General features: G+C 36.9%; 1 protein-coding gene across 1 annotated transcript; it reads right to left on the bottom strand.

Moving 5' to 3' along the window:
* Positions 1-3968: 3968 nt before the first annotated feature.
* BLOC1S5 (biogenesis of lysosomal organelles complex 1 subunit 5) lies at positions 3969-18477 on the bottom strand. The gene is made up of 5 exons (XM_082752211.1): positions 18288-18477; positions 17643-17725; positions 16329-16458; positions 12408-12466; positions 3969-6062 (listed from the first exon to the last, which is right to left on the bottom strand). The coding sequence occupies exons 1-5, from the start codon at positions 18436-18438 to the stop codon at positions 5883-5885; spliced, it is 603 nt and encodes a 200-aa protein (XP_082608337.1). The 5' UTR covers positions 18439-18477; the 3' UTR covers positions 3969-5882.
* Between the last annotated feature and the right edge of the window lie 811 nt (positions 18478-19288).

Below are 19288 nucleotides of genomic sequence, written 5' to 3'. Positions count from 1 at the left end.
TTCATGGCTGTCTTAAAGTACATTTGCAGCACCACCCGCAAGTCACAGTTGCATGTTTTTGATATGCACATTTGCATTAATTTGAAAACACAATACTTCTTTTTCCCATCCTGTGTACTCCCCACTACCCCCATATACAAATTTTTACAGTGAAAAACAGCAGCCTGTGCTTGTGCTCATTTCGCCTAGATATATGGATATGAAAAAAGGCCTTCCACACACAAAATGAACCAAAACTCATCTGTGCTACACTGGCTCTCTGCACCAGTTTCTATGCTCAGAGCATCCTAGACGATAAATTTAACACATTTGCCTAATACTATGAGTGCTTGCTCAGGACACAAATGTTAAAGTCCTACTGCCTCTGAGTGCTTCTTGATTACAGGAAACTTTTCCACAAAACTTTGGAAAGTTTGTGTTGCAAAGTATTGGGGGATGTTTATTCCGAATAATTTTTTGAATCATTTGGGTTTTGATAGTTTAAAGGAAAATTCCTCCTTAGGATTCCAGGCAATAATTAAAGGTTTTAAAAACCATACTGCTAACCAGGTGTACTATGGTAATTCTATTTTATGATTTTTAACGTTGTTGAGAAAATATTCAATTTTCTAAATTACATTTAGAACTCTTTCAGATCAGTACATTGGAGCAAGGCGCAGTATTTCCTATTTATGTAATTCAGCTTAGAAGCTTTCTAGGTGACATAGTAAATATTGGAACACATTTAAAGCCATCTGGTGAGGGGATTTTCAGGAACCGGAATTTCTTTAATGAGGGCTAAAAACATCTGGAAAGGACAAACTTGGGTCCACTCATAAAGGGCTTCCTATGACCTCAAGCAATCCGGAACTAATTTTTCAGAAGCTAAAGCTACTGAAAATCACAGAGCATGTTCTAGAACACACACTGCGGCAAGAGGCTCTTTTGCATGCTTTTGTTTGGGAGAGCACTCATGTTTTACCATCCTATAAGCATTGCAAAGCAAGCTTGCAAATTTATTTTGTAATTAACTCAAAGAAAAGTAAAAATGCTTTTCCAGGTCCTGCAGTGCAACAACTGAAGTTTTTCTTCAGATTACAGAATATAGAGTCTATAAGCTATGAAATGCTATAGACAAATTTATAGATTGCATCTGTCTCAGAATGATAGTAACGAGTAACAAGCAAGGTCATAATATAGCGCTTCAGTTTTTACCAAATTCCATTACATTAGAGTCATAGAATATCCTACTTTGGAAGGGACCCACAAGGATCCCTGAGTCCAACTCTTGTCTCCTCCACACATGACCACCCCAAAATCCTGTGTTAAATACAATTTCTGTTAAAAACAATAACTAAACCAAACCAAAAACAAACAAACAAACAAAAACCATTAATGATACTCAGTTGCAGGTCTCTCCCTGTATAGACCCAGTCATTAGGGGAGAAGAATGAAAAGTAAAGTTTTACTTAAAATTACATTGGCGTCAGTTTTAAAATGCAGTATTATCCATTCTTCAGTGCAATTGTCTTGAAAGAGCATACTGAAAATGTCAGCTTTTTCTTCACTGTCTATAAAATTACATTAAATAAAATCTAAAAGTGCAGATTTCGTCCTGATAAAGCATTTCAAAAGGTAAACTGAAACCTAAGTGAATACCTCTACAATACTCCTAATTATTCCAAATGCAGAATAACGTTACCAGAATACAAGAACATAAAAGTGTACCGTGGCTGCTCTCTTCTACTTCTCTTCCTGCACGAGAAGGTCCTGTTTCAGACAAATAACACAGATACCTGTGTGCCCATTTAATTCACACAGATTTAGTGAAGGTTTGAGAAAGCAAGATGACATTTTGAGTAACACAAAACTTTACAACAGCAGTGGAGGAACAAACATGCTCACCATTATCTTGAATAAGTTTCTTTCTACTTTTCTCACTAAATATAAAACTGCCATGTATAAAACTGCAAAAGTATGTAATTCTGTACGCTTTTTAGAATTAGAAGTTACATATACATAGAGCACCATATTTCTGTGGGTTGAAATAAGTCTTCTATAAAGCTCCCTTTGTTAGTTGTGCTAAAACAGATTTTAAGACTTTTTGACATTTCCCTTCTCTTTTACAGGTCTGTTATTTGGAATTTCTGAATAGTCTTATTGCTAAACTATTTATGAAACGTATTTATGTTCCTCATTCAAATTCTACTACAACAGCCACTACTGCATCTTTCTACAAATTATACTGGATTTAACAAACAGCATAAACTAGAAAAACACTAGTGTCCTTGTTACTTTGAGAAGTTCATTTAATTTTAAACAATTAAAGTAATTGGCATGTTTAAAAGTATGTGGTATGATAGATGATTTTGTTCACATTTTTGTAGCAGTTTACTACTCCCCATCCCCCTTTTATTATTATTATTAGTGGTATTATTATTATTATTTAAAGAAGGGACACAATCCCTATCACTAAGCATAAAGTTTTGTCTCAATCCACTTCAGAAAATCACGTCCACTACATTGGACAGCAGTATAAGCTTGCAACTCTTGAAGGTTTTCATCTCTGACACAGTCTAACTTAATTTCTAACAAATCTTAGTTAGGATGCATATGTATTGCTGACAGCACTGTTCAGATCAGAATCACAGAATTGTAGGGGTTGGAAGGGACCTCAAAAGATCATTGGGTCCAACCCCCCTGCCAAAGCAGGTTCCAAAATCATTTTAAGAGTGATCTGTTTTAAACCTTTTAAGGCGTAATGGAGGAGAATACTGCTAAGCAGTGCTTTTCTGTTTGCTTGTTTAATTTAAAAATGTGTGCTTTCATCCACTAAAAATCTCATATTTACACAAAATACTGACCTGCAACTGAGGACAAATATTTACATTCTCTACTTCATACAATGACAGGATGTCTAACCTTCCTTGCCAAGCTTGTACTGACACCTACTGGGAAATATTTGTAAATCAAAATCCATAGACTTGAGACTTGGAAAGCTTTTCATCTCATGAGCGAACTATATATGAATTAATTTACTGGTTTATTATTCAATTTATTTGCAATTTAATTGGTCTACTGAGAAAACACAGTTTTCAAGGAAAGATTTAACAAGCCATAAACTGTCAGAAGATGCAATGCTCCAGCTGTAATTATGGAATTAGTCTATAAAAAGTGTTACCTGCTGTTAGCAAAAAAGCTGGCTAGGAGCAAATAAATCTTTCTCCCTTTCTTCCTAACATTAAAATATGTGATAGGCATTCATTGAATATAAATCATCCCAAGAACTAACTTCAGGTTTACTTAAATGTTAAGAACCTATTGCAGCTCCTATCAGAATCCAGTGCAAACTTTGATCGAGTTTAACAGGGATTAAATCAATCATGTAAACATTGCAAGTATAAGCTAAAACACTTTCTTCATGTACCAATGACATAAAAAAACTTTGAAAGTATTCCTTTTTTCTGTTCTTCCCAAATGGTAGAAGCTACTGAATAAGTATTTTAATATTACAAAATCTCTCTGTGGAACACGGTTGTGCCCAGACAGCCCATAGTATCACCTTGCTAGAATACCGATGAAGATAAGAATTGTATCTGTCAGATATGTTCTGTTTTGAGACAATCAGACATGATAAGTTTTGACCTTTTTTTTTTTTTTTTTAGCGTTTGAAGAGAAAAAATGCTTTAAGTGTTGGAATGTTGGAAAGTGCCTTCAAAGACAATTAGACAATTTATGGATTTCCAGTTAAATCAAAAACTAAAGCATATCATATAAAAATGAAAATTACTGAATAAATACTGAATAAAATAACATAGCATCAGATGGTCTTTGGGTAGTCCTGCAACAAATAAAAGTTTGCCAATAGGCAAAGAAAAGTGTTTTCAAATGATCTTCAGCATAAAAATTTCTGTGAGACTCTAAAAGAGGAACACATTTTCAATGTTAATATTTAGAAGCTTTTCAAAGAATCCACAGCACACAATACAGAAGTTTTTGGAAATACCTCTTTATTTTTCAGTGGATACCCAACTTGCAACAAGTGTATCATTGCTTAACAGCTCTCAAATTGAAAAAAGTACTAAAATGTACAGTTCCAGTGCAGTTAATTAGGTATTGAAGTCTTAATAAAAATGATCAGTGCAAAAATAAAATTAATTCAGTATACTGTTAGATGCATTTTGTTATAAAGGTATTTGAGCTTTGAGCACATATACATTAAAAGAATCTGGTAAGACAGAAGCCTTTTTGAGTTTGCCCTTAAAACAAAGTCATTCCACATCCAATTATAAAGACAGGCAAGAACTTCTAAGTTGAATACTGAGCTTAGTTATGACATTCATAAGTGGGTGCATAAGCTGAGAAATGTAACAGAGGTCACCTTCTGTTCAGACAGGGGTTGTTAAAAATGAAGCTTCCCTGTTTTTAATGTGTGGGATACCCGTGAGACATCTATGTTTTTTCCATCCACAACAGAGAATTAACAACATTCCAGCATGCCCCAGTGTCGGCAAGTTCTCTTTTTCAGTCCAGATGCATGATGATGATTGATGAAGCTGTCAGGCCTACAGTAGCAGGCAGAGCAACCTGGCAAGAATTCAGTGTTACTGAAAGAAATCTCAAATACTTATTCCATCTCTTCTACTAACTTTAATCACACTATCAACATGCTGCCAGGAATGGAGCCTTGACACCAAGCCATAAATTTACACAAGCAACCATTGTCACCACACTACCATTGCCATACAGGTAAAGGGTAAATTCTGTTTATTTTTACCTGTTTCCATTCTATATATTGGACGCCAGTTAAATTATGGAAACATATTTCCTGTATTACCGGTTAGCTTGCAGCAGATTTCATTAAGGTACTATGTCTCATTTTGCTTGGTTAATGAACTGATTATGTTAACTTCTTCAGTTACACTGCTGTTAAATAAAAGTTTTAAATAAAGGAAAGCAATACAGGAGCTTCACATACTCCATATGAGTAATGGTTAGTAAGGAAAAAAAAAATCAGTACTACAAGCATTTTACTACTAATGTGATCATTTGTTAGACTGAAAAAGAAACAAAAGTTTCCTCAGCTGGTTTATAAAGTTCTGATAAGTTTATCTTAAGTAAACCAACAGCATGTCATATATTTAAGGTAGATACTTGAATTAGCTTTGTAGATAGTACAAGACCAATATGCTTCTCATGATTACTCTTGAGCTTGTTTTAACTTTGTGTAGAACAGTAAAGCTTAAAAAGAGAGTTCTGAGATATTTACAAGGAGAGGAAAGTGGTTCTTGACAAAACTCACCATTTCTATATTAGGAAAACAACATTTAAATCTCAGTTTTACTTCGTAATACTGACCATAGGGATCAGAAGTTGGAGTTTTAACGGGATTTACAGCTTTGCTGAGACCTCTCATCACTGAAGTTTCAAAGTCTATTCTGTAAAATAAGTTGGTTTTCCTGAAATCTACAGAAAAGGATTTACAGATTTCCCAGTGAATTCTCAGCTAACTATGGATGGAGACTATTACACCTACTCTTTCTTGGAAAAGGGCAGTGGTTGCACACTGGGATGGTTAATGTTACATTAAGCTCTATTTCCCCAAAAGATATGATACGCTCTGCAAATGGAAGAGAATTCCAATTTGCAACTCCCTGAGCCGATGTAGTCACAATGTCATTTCCAATTCTACCTTCCAAGAAACTAAGAAATACTGGCATTCCACTTGCCCTGAACAAAGATAGGCACTTAAGTTGAAAGTATGCAAAACTTTTCTTCCCATACCAAATACGTAGAGGAGATTCTTCTTTTATCTTACTTGTTTCATCTTTCCAAAAGAATCTCAATTTAAGTCAGAAGCAATTGAGTAATGGCATAAAACCAGCACTACTAAAAAAAAGCTCTTAAAAAGAAACGTATTTGGCCAGTTCCTTCTCCATCTCAGAATACTGCTCTTTGAGGCGCTCCATAGCTTTTCTGTGCTCTTCATCCACCTCTGCTTGTTTATTCTGTTGTTCTTTCATGAATGACTCCCACTGGGCTATGCGATTCTCTTCATCAGCCATTACCTTGTCAGCCTGAAGCTGAAGAGAAAAATGGGAAGATTTAGCAATCATTGCTAGATAGAAATAGCCATGAAATCTAAACTTAATTCATCAGAGAAACTGGGATTTTACTTCAGTAGAAATGAAAGTAACAAACAAAATAAATACAAATAAAGGAAAACGAAAATCGTGAAACACAGTAAATGCAAAAGAAATGGTTAAATGTTTGATACTTTTAACGATAGCATCAGCAACAGTACCTTTTCTGCAGCCTGGTGAAAATTAACTAAATAAACAGACACTTCAGAATTACTAGTCCAATTCTGTTGGTCTCTAAAAAGATTATACTTGTTGCATTAATTCCTCCTTTGACTACAGACAAAGTTAGAAGCCCTGTAAGCATCTGATATAAACCTGGATTATCTCACAAAGACTTCATTTTAAAGATGAATTTCTTATCTTGGAAGCGTGGTATTTAGCCCCTTCATTATAGAAAAAAAATAAAAATCAGTATGAATGGACATTCCCTCACCACTCCATTCTCATTTGTTGAAACAAAAGCATTTTTCACATTCCTGAATACATTTTTAAAACTAGAAGCACACCACATTTCTGTTATACCACAACGATGAGGTTCAGTATAGCCATCAGATCAAAGAAAGTATTGATAAAAAAAAAAAAATCCTCTAACAAAAGAAGAAAAGAGCAAAATACAATATAACAACATAAATATACAATGTTTTCAAACTGGCAGTTGGTTTTTCTGCTCTAGCCAGCTCTCTCTCATTGTGATTAATGTTTTCCTTTATAAACAAATTATTTTCTCCCTCAGAATTTCATTCTGCTTGGCTTCTGGTAAGCTTGATTCCTTTCACTCTCTTGTCTTAGAGAAGAGAAAAAATCCAGCTATCTAGAGAGATCATACACGCATCCAATATAGATGTACTTCTGCAGACTTTTTGCATGCAATATTAATAGTCTGGCTTCCTTACGCTTGAGTCACAATAAATTTAGACAGTTGCTCTTACATTTGCTCTGTCTTCCAGCAAAAGAAAGGATTCATCTTCCTTATTTTCTTCTTTTTTGTGTATCAGGAATGTTTGTTTTCTATGTATAGCACTTCTGTGCAGGAATAAATACTGCTATAGGCTTCAATAGACATCTGACATTTTTGTCAACTACATGCAATGAAAACCCATTTCTACAGTCTTCAACACGTTCTATGCACTGCTCTCCAAGATCACACATTTTAGGTTAAATACACAGCATTTCATATACATTATAACGGTATTACGCCAACTTCTGTTTTGTCTGCCACAGATACCACCTACTAACAAAATATACTAGTGTGTACTACCAGTTCCACTAGCACGCTTTATTTTTTGAAACTGCCAATATATTACACACTTACTGACAGGATCACACAGAGCCTACCTGAACTACACTCTTGACAAAACCACGCTCTGGAAAAAAATAAATAGTTTGCAAGGAACATGAAACTTTTATTCTTCTGCTTATTATTTTTAAGTTCCACAGCACCACTTCTACCTAACGATATAAAATGATTTACCAGGCAAAACATCTGAAGAGATTTCGAGAGTATGAAACAACTAAGTTCAGTTTATCAAAACTAACTGTGCAACCAAATGCAATTGCTAACAGATGGGTGTCTTTGGGTACAGTCTTTACAAATGATGTATATTCTGCAGTGTAAGTTTGCTTCTTACTAGAAAGTAAAGAATCTGTACAGGAGAGACCTATGAATGCCACAGCTGTGGGAAAGCTTCAGTTGGCACTGCAATCTTGTTAGACATCAGAGAAGAATGAAAGAGAGAAATTGTGACCAAGGACAGATTTTTCCTACACCCATATTCCAAGATCCAAACTGCAACAGACATTGTCTCTGAAGCTAAGGCACTACACAGCTTCCATCATCCAAGCATTCACTGCTGTCTTGTAGCAGCTGCTACTGTGGTACAGCCTCTTCTTGCTCAGAACACCAGTAACAGCCTCTTGTGGACCCAAGCTCCCACAAAGGACACTAACACCTAACTCCAGCATATAAGCAAGACACTAAAAGATTAAGTTTCTCGGCACAAGATGACTTTCACATTGTAGCTCTGCAAGTTCCCTTCATATTGGCCCTGTTTTTGTTTTCTTTCTACAACATTCTCCACTCTTACCATATCCTCTTTTTACCCAGTGCTATTTACTTCACTGCTTTATTCAATTGACTGTAACATACAGGAGGAAAAACTAACGAAATGAAGACACCATGCACAAAATATTGTGCCCTAGCTGTAACTGTAGCTCTAGCACTGCTAGAAAGCATTGAGATCCGTAAAAGTGGATGAAGTAATCTCTCATTAACTGTGCCATTGATAGATATGAAAAATCCTTAAAATGCAAATGTTTAGATATCTTGACATGGATGCATACTGGTTAAGTCAAAAGGCCAGTTTCAAAAAGCAGTTTCCAAAAATCAACACCATTAGGTAAATCAGTGATCTGTAGAGACAATGTTGAGCATTTTATAATATCAATTTGTAATTTCCATACTTCTAGATTTGTAGAAAGTTTGTTTTCCAGAAAACGATACATGTATGTTTTGATAACGTGCCTGGCAAATGACTTTACAGGGCGATTTCATAAAGGTGGGGAAAATAGCATCTTCATTTTAAGATTAAAAAAAATCAGGTTATTTTTCATCTGTTCGTTATTTAGGAAACTTTCCAATGCCCTTGTATTACATGTCTCACTCCTCAAAGACTAACCACTCAAACCTGAAGAAATATTAAATTTAAATATTAATAAAAATAGGCACTATCTCCTCAAGCTTCAGGATCCCTAGTTATGAAGAATTAATTCTATTAATATTTAAATTCTCTGTATGTAGAGAAGAACAATACTTCAGTGAACAGCATTTAAGAGGTAAAATCTTTGAAATACATATGTTCTCTTGCTAAAGATAATAAAATAAAACAAAGATAAGGCTCTAGGCATCTCCTGTCCTTGCTGGTATTGAGTATGACAACAGTAAGAAGAATAATCGCTTTCTAGAGATTTATATCATACATCAGTGATACTGATATATAATTCCAATAATTCTTTCTTAAGTTAGAAAATAAATTTATCACGACTAAAATAATTGTTAATAATTCACCCTCCAACTTTTGCATGTTGTCAGAATTTTTGCATTCAGCAAATGTTTAACAGAATTCCAAGCAATCTCAAACATGCTACTGGTGTTGGTTTGAAAAAAAAATAAGTATCTCACTTCTAAGATAATAAATACATTCTAGCGAATTATCATCCGTACAAAACTGTGATCTGTATGCATGTGGGAAAGAACCCAGCTACATGCAGAGCAGTCTGTTTTGAGATGTTAGAATTGTTTGAGAAAGTATCTTTTTACTTACAGAATCTAACTCACATACTCCAACTCACAAGACAGTCTCGATATTACAGAGCAACAGAACAGTCCAGGTTCAGTCTCTACGGTTTCCTTAACCAGATGTATTCACTGGGCAAGTGAGGAGACAGAACTGAAAACTTTTTTTGGTTATGGCATTAAACCTGATGGCGGGAACCTATTTCCAGTTCCTGATACACTGAATAATTAAGCTTTTGATAAATGCTGCCTATAACTATTCCAAACGTTAGAACAGTTGCTTATTCGTATGTGCTTTTTTAATATCAGTTGTTTCAAAGGAATAAAGAACTGATAGATGCCCTTTGTAGGCATCTACAAATTGATTAACGTAGGCATCAACGTGTAGGTTGAAGAGAGTAACACCGTCATTTCTACAGATACTTACATGTATTTACAAATCTGAATTCATCAAATCAATGACTCGCATCAAATGTCTAAACAATAATCCAAAATCCAACAAAAATCCAAAGAACTTCGGTAGCTGTACCCCTTAACTGACATAGAGCATTAAGAGACTCAGGGGCATTTGCATATTCATGTTCAGTTAGGAAGCACTTCTGCTTTACTACGCAGCACAAAATAAAGCATGCATTCTGGATAAGTAGGTATTCATATTTTAGGAAGGTAGAATGTTTTTTTCTAAAATCCAGAGAGTACTTGTGGAAATAATAAATACTTATCTTCTGATTTGATAAAATCAATGTTTTTACTATCACGAAGAAGGTAATAACACCTGAATGTTCAAAAATGTGTGTACAATTGCATGAGAAAACATTCTTCATCCTATTGAACATATATATAAATATATCTAAGAAATCAAATTATTCTTTCATGAAGAGCAATGATTCAGTGTTATTTTCTGTATTTTTAAACTCGTAACTTTGCAAAACTAACCCAACTATCTTAAAGATAAATTTAAATAAGGCATTTTTTTGAAAAAATGAAAATGATTATAAAACCATTTTTAATAAATATTGTATACTACTTCAGTTTGAAAGATGGTAATGATTTCTTGTATACTGTACTGAATCACCCAAGTTGGTTTTATTTATTACCGTTTTTATTTATTTTTTTTTTTTTTACAGTCAATGATTATACAAAAACTAACATTTGTAAAAACAGATTTTTTTTTCAGTAGCATTGTTTTTAGTATTACTCAGGTTATTTTTGCTGAAATTTAAAACAAACAAAAAATCAAGCCAAATGCCACATCTTTTGAAGCTTTGAGGCACAGACTAGCTTTCTTACCATACTAGTTCGTGTTACAAGCAACGAAAGGTAAAGTTAGAACAGGAAGCATTAGGCAGCTTCCAGTATAAGCCTGCAATCTTCCAAATAAAATGAGTGAAACTTTTTTACAAAAAAAAAAATAAAAAAATAAAAAAAAAAATCAATGAGACGAGATTCCTCAAATGCTTCTTCCAATGACAATCCTGTAATCACAAGTTACTTTACACAATTTCCCTTTTGTTACTTGGCTGATACCAATAACAGAAAGAAACTGAAAAAAAAAAAAAAAGAAAAAAGCTGATAAAGCAAATAATTTTCAAATTCATTCTGTTCAGCAGAAATGGAATTCATTTCACTGAGGGATGTAACACAAATCACTTGACACCATATCTTACCCAAAACAACCAAACCAATAATGTCAATGTCTTTTTTTGGTTTTCTTTTCTTTTCTTTTCCAAAACACATGATTTCGGAAAGAAAAGTATGTAAAAAATATTTCTCCTTGAGTGGCTGAACTGCGGTGACAGCTTGTATCTGTAATTCAGAAAAACATATCTACCTGCTACTATTCACATTTGGAAAGTTTCAAAGCCAAAAAGTCTTACTATACAAGCTTAAAAAGAAACATTACAAATTCTGAATAGCTTTCAGCACGCTCTAGTGCATTATAAATTTTCTGAATGGAAACATAGGGCAAATATTCTAAAAAAAATAAATAGTTACTGTTCTTATTAAATGAGTTCATTTTATAATATATTTTTTTTCATTAAAGTTCTACTTCAGACAGTAGAACTATAAGAAGAATTTCCTACTTCAGCCCTCTCCCAATATCTACACTTGTGTTGGGCACAAGCAAACTTTGTCAGGTTTCAGTAGTGTGCTATTCACACAGTATTGGTATTCAACTGCAACTGGACTGCCCATCTTCACTGATTACAAAAAGGAAAGAAAAACATGACTATTGAATTATATAAATCAATGCACAGCCTATTTTGTGTGATGGCCACAGAAATGTCTTCTGTTTTTCTCAACTACTACATGATTACTTGCAAAGTTTTATTTATAAAAAGATAACATTGAAATACAATCATGAAGGACTAATGGGAATACATTAAACTAATTTCTTGTATAATTTTCCAAATTTTAGATTCACAGCACATGTATTTCAAATGAGCGAAATGTAGCCAACTGAAAAGATTCCAATGATTCGCATGTTCCTATAATACAGCCCTTCATTAAATAACCCATCCACAAGTGAAAAAAAAAATGCTTCCTTTTCAAGGAGCAATACATATAATATGCGCAATGTTCTCAGCTAACTAGGAAAGATTTACATTTCCATTCTGGTAGGTTAGTAGGTGTTTTTTGTTCCACAGAAAATAATTTTTTTAATTTAAGCTTTCCCTATATGTGACAAATATTATAGTCTCAGCAAGGAGGGAAAATAAAGCAAAGGAAATAAAATAAAAAATAGTTTCCACACATCAGGAGATCATAGGAAGAACTAGTGATCCATTAAGCTTGCAGTCCTAAAACATATATGCTGCTGCAATATGCACTTTATAAGCATAAAAATAACTCCAAATCTTTTACTGCAAGTATATAAAATATAGAAAAGTACATTTTTGATTTGCTATACTGAAGGCAGGTAGACTTGCTGTAGAAGCAAGTAAGACTTTTGCTTAGTTCACATTATAAAAATCTATCCATTCATCCTTTACCTTCCTTTCTTCATGTTCCCTCTCTTGGAGTCTGTGGATCATATTGTTGGAAGCTTGCACTGAAACAACAAATCACAGTAGATCAGTCTGCTGTTCTAAATCAAAGAGAATTTTGCCTGAAAGGGATTTAAATCACGTAAGGCTGTTGCTCATCAAATGTTGTATGACACTGTGTCACTAACCTCTGCAAAAAAGATTTGTCAGTGCTTGCAGAAAATGCATTATATTGCTAACTATACGTAGGCACATCACTGACTTCAACCCTTGCGCGTGTTCTAGAAGCCAAAATGAGAAAGGCAGCCAAATCCTTTTGTGCCCATATTCCTTAATGTTGCTGACAAGCTGGACTGTAACAGCAACTCAAAAGAAAAACTCACAAGTCAGTAGGTAGGAACAGATGACCAGGGATTATGTTTAAGTTCTTTGTTTCTTGTTTTTCCCCTCCAAATATAAGAAGTAATTTAGTAAAAACAATCTGCACTGATAACATCTTTATGCTGGAGTCAGCCTCTTCTATCCTAAAACTAAGTCTAAGAGAACTTGCCAATGGAAATAGAAACTGTATTTCTACATAGTTTTTCCCCCTAACTCATTAAATAGTTAATTTAATTCTGCATTAATTAATTTCTCCAAAACAATCACTTCTCTCACTAACACAGCCTAGTTATGAGAAATGTATTAGTCATTTATCATCACCTTAAAACTGTATTAGCTCATGACTTCTCACACCAGCTGGAAGGCTTCTGCCCCCAAAAGGGCTTGCCGTTACAAAATAGGTTCACTGCCCTTGCAGGTGAAAAGGAGCAGGGAGTGCCATGAAATGGAGCATCTCTGGTGGCTAAGCCTGAGCCACTCAGGCCCATTACAATAAAGCAGCAAGTGATAGCGGTGGCAGACTCCCTACCGCAAGCAACCGAGGCTCCCACTTGTCAATCTAATTTGTCATCTAGGGAAGTTTGCTGCTTCCTGGTGGCTCACACTCGGGATGTTGTGAAAAGGCTACAAAGGCACAACTGTCCCTTGGGCTCCCCATCTGCTGCTCTTCCACATAGACACCAGTGATACCGCAGGGGTGAGCTCCAGAGTAGGGAGAATGACTACAGGACTCTGGGGACAGTGGTCAAGGACGTGAGGATTCTGGTTGTGTTATCCTAAACCTTCCTGGTGATGGAGACTTAACAGATCCTGTGGGTTAACAGCTGGTTATGCAGCTGATGCTGGCATCAGGGTTTTGTTTCTAGGAGTGTAAGACCCCCCCCCCCGAGGTTTCAACAGCTGCTTAGAAAAGACAGGATTGACATGACTAAATAGGGCAGAAGTAGCTCTGCCAACAGGCCGGCAGACCTGTCAGGGACAGCCTGGGACTAGGAATGACAGCAGATGAAGTGATTCCTCAAAAAAATACATTAAAAAAAATAAGGAAATTGGGAACAGGGTGGGCAAGCCAAGGGGCTGAGACAATCATAACAGAAGGGACACAGCAATCACAAAAACAGAGATGAAGTGGAAACACTCCAAGTGTGGGCACCTAAAGAAGTGTCTGCACAACAGCCTTACAGTGAAAGCTCTCAAGCCTGTGCTGGGGATAATGTCAGGCTTGGGAGGCTCTTGGAAATGTCTCTATGCTAATGCACATAGCATGAGGAACAAATAGTAGTTTGAAGTCTGTGTACAGGGCTACCACCTCACTGGGATCAGAGGTACATGATGTGACTGGAGTGCTACAGTGGGTGGGTACGGGCTCTTTTGAAGGACAAGTTGGGAAGGTGAGGAGGGGAGGTTGCCCTTTATATGAGTGAGCAGCAAGAATGCAGAGCTCTCTGCCCTGGAATGGATCAGGAGCCAGTCAAAAGCTTCATTTTCAAGGATCACTTCCTCCATGCTCCAGAAAGGTCCATCCCGACATATAGGAAATCAAACAAAGGCAACAGGAGGCTTGAATGGATGAGCAAGTTGCTTCTAACTGAATCCAGCCATAAAAAGGAAGTGTGTAAGAAGTGGAACCAGAGGCAGGGGACCCAAGAAGAGCATAGATCTTGTGGGGACATGGTTAGGAAGGCCAAGGCTGTGAAGCGCAAGATAGCATTCTAAAAGGACATAAACAGAAAAAAGGAAAACTAGGGAAAATGCAAGCCCTGTGCTGAATGAGACAGGGCTCATTCATATCCATCAGTGACCAAGATGCAGAGTGCACCAGCAGCAGGTTTGCAGATGATGCACAACTGGGAGGAGTGGCTGATAGACAGTATGGTTGTGCTGCCATTCAGAGGGACCTCAATAGGCTGAAGAACTGGCCTACGATGCATCACGAAGTTCCACAAAGGAAAATGACAAATCTTACATCTGTGTTGGAATAACACCAGGCACCAACACCCACTGAGGGCCAACATCCTGGACTCCATTAGGAAAAGCACTGCCAGCCGGGCAAGGGAGATGATCCTTCACCCCTGCTTGGCACTGGTGAGGCCAGTGGTGTGCTACTGTCTGCTTCTGGACAAGCAAGGAAAAGCAAGGAAGGAACAGACTTACTGGAGCAAGTCTCATGCAGGGCCAAAAAGATGATTAAGAGACTGAAGCACCTCTCTTGAGAACAGGCTGGAAGAGCTGGGAATTACCAGCCTGAAGAACAGGAGGCTCAGAGGAGATTTTATAAATGCGAATAAATATCTGATGGTAGGGAATGAAGATGAGGAAGCCAGAATCTTCCCTGTAGAAACACATGAGATTCTCTGTAGAAACACAAGAAAACACTTTTTTCCTGGAAGGGTGGTTGAACACTGTAATAGCTTGCCCAGGGAGGTTGTGGAGTCTCCATCTGTAGAGATATGCAAAACCCAGCTGGCCACAGCTCTGAACAACCTACTTGAGCAGGGAGGTTGGACAAAATGACCTCCAGAGGTCCCCTGCAACTTCAACAAATCTGTGATTCCATATATTCCCATCTGTCATTCCTTACTATGAACAATGTATCTTGCAGATAGACATTGGAGAGTCGGGGAGTAATATCAACAGTTCATTCCTTTCTGAAGGTATTAGAACATATGCCTTATGTACATGACTAAATGATAGCTTTGAAATATTTTCCTGCAACCTTGTTACGTGTATAGCATCATTACCGCTTGTTATTCTACATATTCCAGATGCTGCACAAGTAAGCTATATGAAATTAAACGTTTACAAAGTGCTACACATAAAATGAAATAGCCACACTGATAACTTTCAACAGCATAAATTTGGTAGTTAAAGCTTTATGGCCACAGTCTCTTAGAGTATCTTGTTCAGAAGCTGAATGATCAGGAAAAAAATGCTGAAATTTTATTACAACAAATTTTAAACTTCCTTCTAAAAATGTAAGCAATAAAAAGTTTATTAAATACTTATAACTTTGAAACTAGGATTAGCATACAAGAATTATTACAACTACCACATTTGCAACTAAAGATAATAGCACATTTCATATCTCAGATCTACATACCAGCAAGATTTGTTTTAAATTGTGGGAGGAGCCAGTATTATGCTTTCCCATGGAAAAATCAAGAAACTCGAAGGTCACATCACAGCATGTTTCCAAAAAAAAAAAACCAACCCACCATAAACTTGAGATTCTGTCTAAAGCTTTAGATAACATGGAGCAAATACCATCCTGGTTTTAAGTGAATAGTGTAAGTTTGACCTGAAATAGCTTTGACTGAAGTCAGCCAAAAACTTTAATGTAATCTTAGTTGGCTGGGACCAATACATAGCAAAAAATGTCCCTGTTATTTTTCCTTTTTAAATTTTCAGAGAAATGAGAACAAAGTATGAAAGTGGTAGAAAATTTACCTAAGGATGGTAATCTTTCCACAAATCATACTTGGAATCCAAACTATTTATTATTCCTCAAAATGACACAACAAGGGAAATAAGAAACAACTTGCTTACATCTCTTGAGTACTTCATTCAGATTGTCATGCATTGACTGCTCACACTTGGGAAGAATGTTTTCATTTGCTTCAAAGATAGTGCTCTTTAGATTTTCAAGTACTCGTAGTTCTCGGAGGCCACGTTTTTCCTGCCAGAAGAATTTAAAGACAATGAATGGATAACAAGAAATTACACTTTCCAAAATAAGAGAGTTTCCCAGTTGATAAACTGGCTTTTATCTCAAGAATTGTACCATTGTTTACTAAAGTGTTACTCTGCTTACTTAGCACAATGGTTAAAATAAGTTTTGTGGGAAAAAATAGAACAAGACATCAGTTGCAGTGAGAGAAATAAGTGAATTTAGTTACGATTCTGTAATTGGGTTTCAAAATTCCCTTCCTATGAAAAGACATACAAAAGTATTTTGTGCATCCTATTCAGGAAGGTCAAAGAAAATTTATTCTTTGAGACTTTCAGACATATACAACACACATCTGATGAGAGCCTAGTTCACATACTTATTTTGCTAAACCAGTACTGGGAGAAGTTAGATCTGCTTGAAATATTAGCTACAACCTTGAGGAAAAAAATAAATTAATGTAATTTATTAAAAAAAAAAAAATCTCTGCAGACAAGAAGTCTAAAGCATAACCATAGTTTTTTCAGGATTAATTTTAAGATTTTAAATCCCAATTTTTTTAAGAATAAGAATATATTCTTACAAATAGCCTGTTGACACAAGATACTACTTTTCTAAGGTTTTGCTGCCATCTTGTGGACACTATTAAGCTTCGAAGCAAATGTATGTTAGAACAGCTTTTATACCTTCAGTACTTTAGCTTTATTCAGACAATCAGGCAACATTCATTCAATTTTTAATGATTTTCTCACTTAGCATAATGTGATCCTTTTCTCTTCCAGAAACATCAATTTTTGTTCCATGAAGGTAAGTAAAGCAAAATTCAATTACAAGTGCAAGCTGAATCCATCTGAAGTACAAGCCAGTTCCTTTATCAGACACAATTCTATACCAACAGCATTTTTGTTGAACCTAAGAGACTTATTTAAGACAGCAGAACTACATCGTTCCCCTCCGTTGATATTCCTACCAGTCTTTTGAAGGAAATAAAAAGTTTTGAACAGGGCATATGTATTAAGTGGAGTCCTAAATTTATCATTCTTTACCAAAGATGCAAACACATACTACAGGTGCAGTAATCATTCTGGGCAAGAAATGCATGCCAAATCTTTCTGAAGCAAATTACAAATGCATTCAAAGCTCTAAAAAGATGCTAAAACTGCATGAAGTCTCAGTAAAAAACAAATACTTACTTCAAATTCTTTAACAAAGTATCGTATTTCTCCCTGAATTACTGGTCTGTGATCCAGCAGTCTTGAATAGATTTCCCCGACATCTAGAAGATTAACAAAAGTTAGTTTTTCTCTCATGTTCCATACTTGGCTACACAACGCATGTTGGCACAACATACTTAAATACACAGGGCACTCATGCTCACCAGAAACATACAAAATCAAAAGAACAGCAGAATGCTGTTAGCTAGCTATCCTATTTATGCAGCAAACCACTGACTTAAATAAAATACAATGTATCAACAGACCAGGTGCCACAGACACCTTGCTGTGAACGTTCCCCTCTGCCTTCTGTCACCCTGTTTTCAGCCTCCTCCTCAGCACACGGCTTCCAGATCTGACTGTTAACGGCAGTAAAGAATTGATACACAGAAGAACTTAAGGCTGCAGTTCAACAGAAATTCACAGCTTAAGATGTGGGAGCCTCCTGCAGTGAGGGACAACCGGAAAGCTCACTATACTGCCACACTACCGGCTGTGTTCCAGGGCTAAGGACTTGAAACACACTCACGCAAACACAAGTATTTACGATATTTGTGTATCCTGCATTTGCCCCACAGCCCCAGCCACTCCCCAGCGAGAAACGCACGACCCCCGCGGGCCTACCCTTGATGATAGGCTGAAGCAGGGCCCCGGCAGACAGCGCCTCCCGCTTCCTATCGCCGGGCAGGGCCAGGGGCAGGGGTAAGGGCAGGGCCAGGGGCAAGGGCAGGGCCGCCCCGCTCCGGCCGGGGGACGCGGGGCCTGCCCTGCTCATGGCGCCCGGCGCCGCGGCCTCCCCGTGACGCCATCACCGTGCGCCCGCCGCCGCTGCCATGGCAACCGCGGGGCCTGCCCCAGGATGAAGCTGCTGGGCCGGGCCGAAGGGGGGCGCCTGGTGGGGGGGGGGGACGAATCTCCTAGGCAGTCCTGCTCTCCTCTGGCACCCCGCGCTGTTCCGGAAACTAAATAAAAAATACAAACAAAAATAATTAAAAAAACAAACACCAATCAAACGAAAACAACCCACCACCACCACAAGGTGCAGTTGCTAGTTTTAATAGATGAGGCCTGAATTCACATAAATCAGTTTGCTTCCGAAAAATCATTAGTCGTGGTTTATGAAAATTAAGACAAGTAGTCTACTTCATAAACAAAGGAAAAAATGACTTAAAGTCCCTTCGTGTTCCTTTTACCCATCAGGAAATGTTCTGTATACTTCCCACCCTTACAAGTTATTAACTTTACAATATATTAACCACAATTTTTCTTGTTATCCTTTCTGTTTTGTACTATATATACACAATAACACTTAGAACAGCATGTTTCTTTCCAATAGCATGATCCAATATCCTTAGGTCATTGCACCTATAGTGTTAATTGCATCTATACTTATTTTATTTTTCTGCCCATCAACCTATCCTGTCCAGGTCCCTCTGCAGGGCCTTCCTACCCTGTGGCAGGTTGATACTTCCCCCGAACTTGGTATCATCTGCAAACTAACTGAGGGTGCACTCAATTCCCTCATCCAATAAAGATATTAAGGAGGATGGGTCCCAACACTGGCCCCCGGGGAACACCCCTGGTGACAGGTCACCAGCTGGATTTCACCCCATTCACCACCACTC

The sequence above is a fragment of the Aythya marila genome, assembly GCF_965140915.1.
Source record: "Aythya marila genome assembly, chromosome: 2".
NCBI classification, from domain to species: domain Eukaryota; kingdom Metazoa; phylum Chordata; class Aves; order Anseriformes; family Anatidae; genus Aythya; species Aythya marila.
This window is presented reverse-complemented; position numbering and strand designations above follow the sequence as displayed.

Excerpts from the sequence above, each read along its gene's own strand:
- BLOC1S5 (XM_082752211.1), bottom strand. The coding sequence starts at position 18,438 with ATGAGCAGGGCAGGCCCCGCGTCCCCCGGCCGGAGCGGGGCGGCCCTG. Across the intron at positions 12,467-16,328 it reads GAATGAAGTACTCAAGAGAT|TGCAAGCTTCCAACAATATG; the intron begins GTAAGCAAGTTG and ends TTGTTGTTTCAG. Across the intron at positions 6,063-12,407 it reads GGGAACATGAAGAAAGGAAG|CTTCAGGCTGACAAGGTAAT; the intron begins GTAAAGGATGAA and ends TTTTCTCTTCAG.